The sequence below is a fragment of the Leucoraja erinacea genome, chromosome 2, assembly GCF_028641065.1.
Source record: "Leucoraja erinacea ecotype New England chromosome 2, Leri_hhj_1, whole genome shotgun sequence".
In the NCBI taxonomy this organism is placed as follows: Eukaryota; Metazoa; Chordata; class Chondrichthyes; order Rajiformes; family Rajidae; genus Leucoraja; species Leucoraja erinaceus.
The window spans coordinates 2644487-2656703 of NC_073378.1; the positions used below are offsets into that span (position 1 = coordinate 2644487).

Genomic DNA, 12217 nt, shown 5'->3' on the forward strand with positions numbered 1-12217 from the left:
CCAGTGTGTATAAGATAGTGCCAATGTGCAGGGATCGCTGGTTGGCGCGGACTCGGTGGGCCGAAGGGCTTGTTTCCGTGCTCTATCTCGAAACAAAACTAAATTATATTACAGACATGTATTACGCCTTTGGCCACTGATCAAAATATTACTTCAACCACTGTTTTCCAATTATTACGTTAGGAACAATTCTTTTATTTATTTTTTTATTTATTAGAAGCAAATGTACAAAAATAGAAACGGCGGCATATGAAATTACACAGTTATTGTCCAGCTTCAAGGTTAACCTTTTTGCTTTGAATTAGAAGAAAAGGAAGGAGAAAAAGCAAGAAAGAGAAAAAGTGAGATGTGCTAAGATATAACCCCTAGACTACCAAAGTGGTGTAGCCAATGAGTGAATAAATGAAAGATAGAAGAGAGGAATAGAAAAAAAATAAAAGGACAAAAAGAAAAAGAGAGAAAAAAATTGTGATATACCTGCCTCTCATCCCTCCCCACGCACCTCACCCAACCCGTAATTAGATTTACATCCAAAGCTGTGTTGTACGATACTATCCTTGTAAGTCAAGTCAAGTCACATTTATTTATATAGCATATTTAAAAAAACAACTCTCGTTGGCCAAAGTGCTTTACATTTGTTATAAGAATAGCACAACAAAACAAACTACGTACATACATATACATGTAGCCCTCACTCAGAGGACGTCAGGAAAGGCTTGGGAGTGTAGATAAGTCAATGAATGGTGTCCATGTCTTGGAAAAATGATCTGGTTTTCCTGGTTTGGATCAATTCTTCATGTCGTTAATTACAAAACAAAGTATATTTATTGAAATCCTAATACATTATGCATTCTCTCAGTTCTATTCTGCATAGGCTGTGCATTTTAAAGCAAGTGCCCCTCCAGGTTCAAAACATGTTGCATAGTTTGGTTTAAAATAAGTTGCAATTCACCCAGTTGAATTTTCTGATCAACAGCTAGTTTTGATGATGGGGCGATGGCACGCCTCTTGCAACATGCTTAGTACTAAGATGTGGTTCTCTCGCAAAATATGTTGCTAATAAAAAATAACCTATTGCTGTTTGCTCAAGATCCCACAAAGCATTTTACAGCCAATGATGATCGTTTAGTTACTGCTCCAATGCAATTGATGCAGGAAATAACAAAAACGATTGGAAGAAATGTCACCAGAAAATGTGCTCTTGTGTGATTAGTTGAACGACCATGATTATGGAGAGAGTGGGGCTTCACTGGAGACAAGTTTCCTGGTCTTTTCCAGACACCGCAATGGGACCTGTTTATAACTACTTGAGGAGTAGTTGGGACCGATACAAGATAGTTCCTTTGAAAGCACAGACCCCACACAGCACTGTTCTGGAATGTTGACATTATTTTGTGTGTATGTCTCTCGAGTGAAATAATCCTCCCACTCAAAAATCAGAAAGTTATCAATTGAGCAATGGATAACATTGAAAGTATTTCTTCAATTGTAAAACCTTTAGACTATTCTGAACTTGCGAAATGTACAGTACATCTTCAGTGGCGGACTGGGTCTAAAAATATCGGATGTCAGGAGACAAAGGGGGCCCACTTCATCAGGGGCCCACTTGCCATCGGGCAAGCTGACACCCTGGCCAGTCCACCACTGTCCATCTTCCTTTCTCAAGATCACAGCTAATCAGTAACTCAACTAGACTTGCACTAATGTAATCCATATTCCTTAAAACATTATTACTTTGTAATAAACTCAAGGAGCTATCAATGTGCTGGGGTCAAATGTAGTTGAAGATGCTTCAGTGTTGTGCAGTGTGATGTATTTTCTGCTTTGTTTGGAATGTTTGACATGATTCTGATGTTAATTTTGTGTCCCCTCTCAAATCCCCCACCCCCCTCTGTACATATGTGGTGATCCTTTTGCCTAGACCTGGTGAACCATTTCTGTGAGCAGGTCCTCAGTTTCTTGCTTTGTCCCTACTTTCCCACTGTAGCCCCGTCCTCCCCTGCTGTTGACTCCGTACCCTTGCAGCGCACGGGCAGCCAGAACACAGCCACCTACCAGAGGTCAAGCTACGCCACTGGACCAGCGGCCAACTACGGAGACCCTTACCGGACACTCCAGTATTGTCCCTCAGTGGATTCACCATACAGCAAGTCTGGGCCTGCCATCCCACCAGAGAGCACCCTGGCACGATCACCTTCCATCGACAGCATTCAGAAGGATCCCAGGTGGGTGGTAGCTTCTTTGTTGCTTTCCCCCAGCAGATATTGTGAAGAAGATGGCTAACTTTAGTCTCACAGAGAAATGTTAACTGTACAAATACATTTATTTATTTTTTTCCTTTCTTCCTCAATCCCATCGCAAAATCTTTCTTTTTTCCATTTGTCTTGCACAGTAGTAGCTTCTCCAAATGTCATTCTTGAGTCAGTCACTGTGGCACGAACATACACAGAGTGTGTGGGTTTTTAATTGAGTAATTCTTCCCAGTCAAGAAAGGTTTCATCTTTAGTCAGTCATTTCCATTCCATCCCCAAAACCAGGGCATCTAAATTTGGAAACATCTAATCAACCAGAATGCCCCAACAGGCTGTTTTTGGTGGACTGCAAGGTCTGTGATGATCAGGACTGTGATCACTTGAAGATTATCTTCAATTCCACCGAATGATTACAAAGTCATTGTGTGTGCTACCAAAAAGTGCAATTTATTTTCTGGTCTTAACTCATTTGCTGAGAATGCACTCTGGAAACTCATCGGAAGTTGAATTATTAATGGTTTAATTCATGGGATTGTCTGCTAACACTTCCACTGCTTCATTAGAGTCAAAGAGTGATACAGTGTGGAAACAGGCCCAACAATGTCCCAGCTACACCAGTCCCACTTGCCTGTGCTTGGTCCATATCCCTCCAAACCTGTCCTATCCATGTACCTGTCTAACTGTGCAGTGGGTGCCATTCTTTGGGACTGTCATTGACTCATATCTGAAGCAATTTATTTTCTTAAGTTAACCTTTCTCTGTCCTTTAAGGTTTGCTGTCTTTGCAACCAAGCATAGAAAGCTGATTAGTTTCTTATTTGAGTTCAGGGTTTATCAGTGTGAAGTCTTTGCATTCAGTGGTATTAGATGAAATCTTTGGAATTTCCTGCTAAATTCAAAGTTTCCACTTCAATATATTTTCTTTGTCCTCAACATTTGCCTCGTGTCTCAAGGCTGCCATGTTATCGCGAGTAATCTGCCTGTAGAAATGTTTTAAGATTGGAAATATGTAGACTAGATTTGCAAGTTGCTAAAATTCTGCGCTGTTTAATAATGCCTATCTAGTTTCTGTCTCAATGCTCACAAAGACCTTGGGTTTTGCTTCAAGCTAGTTATTACTTTCAGGTGGGTCAAACACCAATGTAGTGCCACACTGTCTGGATTCATCAACAAGAACCACATTTGGTTCAGGTTGGTACGCTGTAATGTTTCTGCATTTTTTCTTTTCCTGTGATCTCATGCAGGGAGTAAACGATTGTGAAATCCTGCACGAATACTCTCGGGTCACAAACCTCACAGCTCTGATCCTTAACTGGCATTTGTATTTGCCCTCACTTGATTAATGCTTCAATAGAATGCACCACAGTTCGCACACCAACCTAGTTCGCTTTGCTATTGTGAGTGAGATAAATTCCTATATCTGTGAAGATGGTCCTATTATCAGTAGAGAGAAACAAAATCTTATCTCGTCAGCCGTGGAACGTTTTGCAAATCATTTGCTGTTCCCTATGCAGAACAAAAGTTCAAAGGCATCAGGAATACAAATCATACCAAGACAGCATCATGTGAAATGCCGCATCCTTTTGTATCCGCCTCAACACTATTTGAATATTTTGTATTCTTGCAAATCCTTACGCTCATTACAGTCGTTTGCTGAAATATCTGTTCAGAGCTCCCACGTCTCCTGCTTTCCTATTTGTAACTTTTTTTTCTTGACGTCTCAAAACCTCCCACATAAGATTAGAATTTTCTTTGAATTCAATTTTTGAAATTCAGCAAATGTTCTCTCACTGTCGGCTGAGTTTGAGATGAGGTGATGAATAGCAGTTCAGATTACTTTCATAGTATTCGGGGAGTATACTGAACTCCACTGAGGCTCCCACAGTGGAGTACAACAATCCCCCAAGTTAGAAGAGGGCGATCCAGATGCATTGAAGTGTCAGGGAAAAAAAGGTCAAGTAGGGAGGAATGAATTTTCATTGAATGCCAATGTTTATTAATTGTACAAGTAATGGAGATGGTGGGATTTTTTTCTGTACGAGACTAAGCACTTCCAGTAACACATTTTACCAGTTAGGAACACTTTTTTTTTTTTTTTGAGATGAGATGAAAGTCCTGTTGTTATTTCTTATTGCTTTGGAGGAGGTGGCAATGTTGACCTGCTTCATATGATACATGAAGATACAGGGCTATATGTTTTTGACAGTTTCGCGGAAGGATCTGCAAGCTATATCCAAGGCATCATTGTACATAACTTGAAGATGGTGATGTTCTTGCTTGCTTGCTGTCCTTGTTCTTCCAGGTGGGTTTTTTTGGGAGGTGGTGTAACATAAGTCTTGACAAGTTGGTGTCATACATTTTGTAGATGGTAATTTTGTAGGCGGCAGCAATGTAAATCCAATGGTGGAGGAGGTGCTGATGAAAAGGCTTCTTATACTAGATGGTGCTCATAGAGTCATATAGCATAGAAACAGGCCCTTCGGCCCAACTCGTCCATGCCGGCCAACGTGCCCCATCCAAGCTCGTCCCATTAGCTCACATTTGCTTTCCTATTCATGTACCTGTCCAAGTGTCTTTGAAATGCTATTATAGTATCTGCCTCAACTACTTCCTCTCATTCCACATACCTGCAACCTTCCACTCATCTTCTTAAATGTTTCACTCTCATTCTCACAGGGAAAATAATGTTTTAATCATCTCCTGGTTCCATTTTATAAGTTAATCATCTCCTGGTTGCATTTTATACATATGGAAGAATTTTGGGGAATGAGGAAATGAATCATCACTGCTGAAGACTGGGCCTCTCACCTATGCATAGTCTTGACATCGCTTGGTTCTGGTCAGGGTTTACCTGCTTGTTGATCATGGAACATTTGTATCTTTAACATAGCTAATTTGAACTTTCTTTCGTTTGGAGATGATCGTGTGTGTGTGTGTGTGTGTGTGTGTGTGTGTTGTGAATGTTGGTTGGCCTCGATTAGCCCGAGCCTGGAGTTTGTCCGGGTTCGGCTGCATGTAGGTGAGAACTTCTTCATTATTTCTGAAGTTGTGAATGTAGCATTCTGCATTCGTCATTGCAACATCTATAGGATTAGCTTCACAATGATGGGAGGCAACTACGATTGTTGGAAGGCAACCAGCATTCACTTCCTATCATTCTTTGCAGTTGAATTTGTTAAAAAATGTATCATTTTTTCACTCACACAATTCATTGTGTCTTAATGGAAACACTCGTGACTATGTCAAATAGGCCTACGCTTCCCATATAGAGTCATAGCGTCCTGCAGTGTGGTAACTGGTCCTTCAGCCCAACTTGCCATCTTATATCAAATATATTATATTTTTAATTTTTAGGTGGCATGGGTTCAAGCAAGTTCCTCCACGACCCATCCCGTATTGCCCAGAGTTAAAAATAACACTCTCAAGTGAGATTTGTGTCAAGTATGTGAATCTCAATGAGCAGTATGAAATGCAAGCAGGGAAAAATATGGATAGATCATATCTGGATCCACGATTGTGCAATTTGGTTTTCAGTGCTGAGAATATTGGACAGTGTTGCAATTCCTATTATTCACATTATCAAACAATCACTCATAACCACCAATTAGTTTGGATGATTTATCATTTGTACCCTGAAGAGATCATTGGAAATAAATTAAGGTAAATAGAAACATAGACAATAGGTGCAGGAGTAGGCCATTCGGCCCTTCAAGCCTGCAACGCCATTCAATATGATCATGGCTGATCATCCAACTCAGTATCCTGCACCTGCCTTCTCTCCATACCCCCTGATCCCTTTAGCCACAAGGGCCACATCTAACTCCCTATTAAATATAGCCAATGAACTGGCCTCGACTACCTTCTGTGGAATTCCAAAGATTCACCACTCTCTGTGTGAAAAAAAATGTTCTCATCTCGGTCCTAAAAGACTTCCCCCTTATCCTTAAACTGTGACCCATTGTTCTGGAGTTCTCAGGATGAATGCTAAGAAATGAATTCTTAGGACTGTCACCCGGTCCAGAGGAATTTTTGTTATACTGCTTCTATATATTGAGGATGTCATAGTGGTTGAGTTGCTGCCTTACAGTGCGTATAGCACCAACGAGCCTGGTTCGATCCTGGGTACTTGTGCTTGTCTGTACGGAATTTGTACCTTCAGCCCATCACCTCCGTGAGTTTTCTCCGAGAACCTCCTACCACATTCCAAAGACCTTCAGGTTTTTTTGTTTCATCGGCTTGGTATAAATGTAAGCATTGTCGCTAGTGTAGGATAGTGTTAATGTGCGGGGATTGCTGGCCGTTGCAGACTCGGTGGGCCAAAGGACCTGTTTCCGCGCTGTATCTCCGAACTAGACTAAACTAAAGGTACACAAAAATGCTGGAGAAACTCAGCGGGTGCAGCAGCATCTATGGAGCGAAGGAAATAGGCAACGTTTCGGGACGAAACGTTGCCTATTTCCTTCGCTCCATAGATGCTGCTGCACCCGCTGAGTTTCTCCAGCATTTTTGTGTACCTTTGATTTTCCAGCATCTGCAGTTCCATCTTAGACTAAACTAAACAATAGACATGCTAAGATGCTGAAACAAACACAGGCAGTAACTATTTGAAATATAGTATGAGGTTTGGATACTCTGCATTGACTGCACTGTTCTCTTAGAATTGGCTGTTAACTAGATTTTACAATGATTTGAGTAACTGAGTGACACTGCTTTTAAATCCCTGGTTTGGGATGATAACATTAATGTTCTTGAGTTTAATTTTCCCCTTTCTTCAATGAAGCATTTTCATTTAGTTCAAAGTCAAAGTAACTTTATTGTCAATTCACTTATGCAACAGTAGTTACACAGAGGATCGAAATTACGTTTCCCCATACTCCAAATGTGCAAGTAATATTAAAAACACAGACAGACAACATACCAATAAAAATAGACAATAGACATACATTATTTAAAATGTTAAAATATTCACAGTGTGCCAAGATGTAGCAAAATCTTTGAGGTATTTTAAACAGGGTGCAACAATGAAAGGTGCAATATAGAAAAAGTGCAAATTTCGTACTGGAGACATTGAGCCAAAGTTATTTTCACAGTTTGTTTGTCTTAGTTTGTGTAATGTTCATGGAATTTTCTTAAGTGTGTTGAGTAGTCTGACGGCCTGAGGGAAAAAGCTGTTTTTGAATCTGGTGGTTTTGCTCCGCATGCTGCGGTAGCGCTTACCAGAAGGTAGGAGGGTGAACAGTTTGTGTGCTGGGTGGGTGGTGTCTTTGATAATATTGCTTGCTCTCTTGCGACAGCGAGATGGGTATAAGTCCTGGATTGCTGGTTGGGGTGATCTGGTGATCTTCTCCGCTGTCCTCACCACTCTCTGTAGGGCCTTCTGGTCAGCAGCAGAGCAACTGCCATACCAGACTGAGAGACTGCTGGTAAGAATGCTCTCAATGGCACCCCTGTAAAAAGTAGTGAGGGCAGAGGGGGGGGGGAGGTCAGCGCTCCTCATCCGTTGAAGGAAGTGGAGGCTTGCTGTGCTTTCTTGACTAGGGAGATGGTGTTGGTGGACCATGTCTGGTCATCTGTGATGTGCACTCCCAGGAACTTGGTGCTTTTCACAGACTCCACTGCACTGCACTGCCATTGATGGTAAGTGGGGTGTGTGTTGTCTGTTTCTTCCTGAATTTAACAAGCTGGTTAGTGTTTCGTTACATGCTCATCTACTTATCTCCATCCTTAATTCTGTTTTTCTGTGGGGGTTTTTTATCTGGAGAGTATTGTTTTTTTTGTACACATGCCCTTGCCATATTTTGATGGTGCCAATTTTGAGTAAATAATTCTGAACAGAAAGAAATGGAAGGAACTTACTGTAATATTGGACTGTCCACAGCCTATGGACATTCCCCAAACATATTTACAGCCAATTATGTGCTTTTGAAGTGAGGTCACTGGTAGATGCAGGAAATGTGACTGCCAATCTCCACATAGCCTGCAAAACAGTTATGAGATAATATTCAGCTAATCTATTTTTTTTAAAATCTAATTTCCTGAGGGGTAAGTATTGGCTGGAAGAACCAGAATACTGACACAATGGAGAAAAAAAATCTGCATTATTTGCGGCGCTGGTTGTCTGTTGCGTACTGTCTTTATTGTCATTTTTCCTTGTACTTCTGAGACTTGGTTGTTAGAATTATTTACTCACTGCTCTATCAGCCTGTTCATGGACTCTTTCTCCAGTCACGTTAGGCAATGCTCCATAGCCAGCACATTCTTCTCTACACTCCAAGGAGAGCAACTGGCACCTATGCTTGCAAACTCTCATTTACCTGGTGTTTATGCATCTGGTTTATGCATCGAACCGTTAAGCAATTTCATAGCAAGTTCAGTACAAAACATTGTTATTTAAAGAGGAAAGGAGATGTTCTGCAATTTAAGGGTTTGTACAAACTTGATGCTGCCAAAGGAGGAGATAACTAGGACGCTGATCCAAGAACAAGGTTATCAACGACGTCTTGTAAGGTGCAGAGGGAGGTAGTGCGGTTTGGGGAGGAATCACAAGAGTCTGGATTATTGGGTGAATTAATAACATTTACAGGTTGTAGATACCTGAAGGATGTCATTTAAATTGTGTAAAGCTCCTGTCCCACTTACGTGTCCCGCGTAATTTCATTCGCCCACACAGCCATCTGGAGCGCGCAACGTCATTTGAAGATGGACACAAAATGCAGGGGTAACTCAGCGGGACCGGCAGCATCTCTGGAGAGAAGCAATGTGTGATGTTTCGGGTCGAGACTCTTCTTCAGTCTGAAAGAAGGGTCTTGACCCGAAACGTCACCCATTCCTTCTCTCCAGAGATGCTGCCGGTCCCGCTGAGTTACTCCAGCTTTTTGTGTCTATCTTCAATTTTCTTGGCCCCGCTCTGGGAGTAGAAGTGGGGGCGGATCCGGACCGCAATGGCCGTGAGCCCCAGGCCGAGTACCACGATCGTTTGCCGGCTTCTGCTGCTGTTGGAGGTGAGACGTTGCGCCGCGCCAGGGTCTTGGGCCTGTCCCACTTTGGCCGTCAGTTCCGTGACAGGCCATTGGCGCGCGAAGATTTTGTTTGCTTCAAAAATTTCGGAGCCCCGCGCGATGTCGCGCACTACTCCATACCCCACCGCGCTTCTCAGGCGGACCGGCCACACGATGCCCGTGCGCCTCAACGCGATGACGAGGACACGTAAGTGGGACAGGCCCTTAAAAGATGAATATTTATATTGAATTAATTAATATGAAGGGGAAGCGGAAGTCCCACTTTCACGACCTAATTCACAACCTCTGCCGAGTTTGCCCTTGACTCGTACTCGCAGCATGGTCGTCACGAGGTCGTAAGGTAGGTCGTAGCAGGCCGTGATGCCAGTCGTAGGTACTCGTGGCATCAAGTAGGTCAGGGCGTTTTTCGAGCCTGATGAAAAATGTCCACGAGTAAAAAAGGTCGTGAATTAGGTTGTGAAAGTGGGACAGGCCCTTTACATAGACATAGAAACATAGAAATTAGGTGCAGGAGTAGGCCATTCGGCCCTTCGAGCCTGCACCGCCATTCAATATGATCATGGCTGATCATCCAACTCCGTATCCCGTACCTGCCTTCTCTCGATACCCTCTGATCCCCTTGGCCACAAGGGCCACATCTAACTCCCTCTTAAATATAGCCAATGAACTGGCCTCAACTACCCTCTGTGGCAGAGAGTTCCAGAGATTCACCACTCTCTGTGTGAAAAAAGTTCTCCTCATCTCGGTTTTAAAGGATTTCCCCCTTATCCTTAAGCTGTGACCCGTTGTCCTGGACTTCCCCAACATCGGGAACAAACTTCCTGCATCTAGCCTGTCCAACCCCTTAAGAATTTTGTAAGTTTCTATAAGATCCCCTCTCAATCTCCTAAATTCTAGAGTATAAACCAAGTCTATCCAGTCTTTCTTAATAAGACAGTCCTGACATCCCAGGAATCAGTCTGGTGAACCATTTCTGCACTCCCTCTATGGCAATAATGTCCTTCCTCAGATTTGGAGACCAAAACTGTACGCAATACTCCAGGTGTGGTCTCACCAAGACCCTGTACAACTGCAGTAGAATCTCCCTGCTCGTATACTCAAATCCTTTTGCAATGAAAGCTAACACACCATTTGCTTTCTTTACTGCCTGCTGCACTTGCATGCCTACCTTCAATGACTGGTGTACCATGACACCCAGGTCTCGCTGTATCTCCCCCTTTCCCAATCGGCCACCATTTAGATAATAGTCTGCTTTCCTGTTTTTGCCACCAAAATGGATAACCTCACATTTACAAGCAGAAGGGAGAATCTGTTGAAGGAAGGAGTATTGATGTTTTCAAAAGAAGGCCAAATGTTTTTCTCGGAGAGAGTGATGATTTTTTGTTCTGGGAAGCGGATGAATGTAGCAGGTCATTGTATTTGCTGCACTGCAGGTCACTAAAGAGATAAAGTCTTCGGATGTGATTCGTCAGTACTTCCTCCATTTTACATTTTATTGTACTAATCCCAGCACATTGCTTACCAGATAGCAATTTGCAGACTAATCAATGACCCCTATCTCCAATGTACTAATTCAGTTATGAGTGATAATTAGTTGGCACAGTGTTGAGATCAAAGATTGGGGATAGTATGCAGAGGAATTGCTCTTTAGGTTCATGGAGTTATCAGTGGACCATTAGATCCTTTATTTCAGGTCAGTTCCTTTCAGTAATAGCTTGTTTTCTAGCCACTCTGGCTTATTAGTTGCATACGGGTGCCTGTGCTCTGCTGCTTTCAATCAGCCAGGGCCCTGGTCACAATGCAAGGTATTTAGGAAATCTTATGGCAGTCTCACACTACATACCCGCTTACAGTATCTATCTTCTATTGCAATTGCGATGTTCTGCTTTCCTCTCACCAAACTAGGTTTTATCACAGTACGAATCCTATTTTTTGGTACCAAGTTCTGTCAGAATGTATTTTCTGCTTTGAATAGGCTGTCATTGTTAAATTTCTAGTGCATTATTAAATATGCCTGAACATTTGTCAAGGTTGTGCTCCCACAGATAACAGCACTTCCCCTTTGCCTCAGATCAATGTTCTATATATCACTAAATGTTGAATTACATTACTTTCTGTAAGATCTTTCTGCTCCAACAGATAATGGAAGCTTTCTTAATACAGTACTTGAATAGTTTCTGTATCATTATATGCTCAAAGTAATGTTTTTTTTTAATCTTTCTGTAGAATCTTCAAAAATGCAGATTTTGGGCAAACCTTTTTCAGTTTCGAGTGCTCAATACTATGAATGGTGGGGAAAGGAATTGGCACAAAGTATGTAAAGGGTAAAAGAAGATTAAAATAGTGGTACAATTGTAGATATTGAATTATTGGTGTATGTTTAATATTGTTACATATACTGAGCTACAGTGCAAAGTTATGCATGCAATCAATGCAATAGGCAGCGTTGTCACCACCAACTCTTACCAACTCCTACAGATGCTCCGCAAAAAGCATTTTATCAGGATGCATCACATCATGGTTAGGGAACGGTTCCATCCAAGACCGCAAGAAATTGCAGAGAATTGTGGACGCAGCCCAGACCATCACACAAACCAACCTCCCTTCCATTTATTCCATCTACACTTCACGCTGCCTCGGCAAGGCCAGCAGCATAATCAAGGACCAGTCTCACCATGGTCACTCCCTCTTCTCCCCTCTCCCATCAAGCAAGATGTACAGAAGTGTGAAAACACATACCTCCAGAATCAGGGACAGTTTCTTCCCAGTTGTTACCCGGCAACTGAATCATCTTATCAACAAGTAGAGAGCTACTGTCTACCTCATTGTTAACTATCGGGATACATTTAATCGGACTTTATCTAGCACTAAATGTTATTCCCTTTATCATGTATCTGTACACTGTAGACGGCTCGATTGTAATCATGTACAATCTTTCCACTGACTG

At 42.1% G+C, this 12217-nt stretch overlaps 1 protein-coding gene across 1 annotated transcript in view; it reads left to right on the forward strand.

Annotated features, from left to right (window-relative positions):
* The window catches only part of LOC129706504 (catenin delta-2-like), a 1547539-nt gene that overhangs the window by 1244858 nt on the left and 290464 nt on the right, over positions 1-12217 (forward strand). Inside the window, exon 11 of the mRNA XM_055650854.1 lies at positions 1988-2225. Within this exon, the coding sequence (XP_055506829.1) occupies positions 1988-2225 (238 nt within the window). The remainder of the gene's footprint in view (positions 1-1987; positions 2226-12217) is intronic.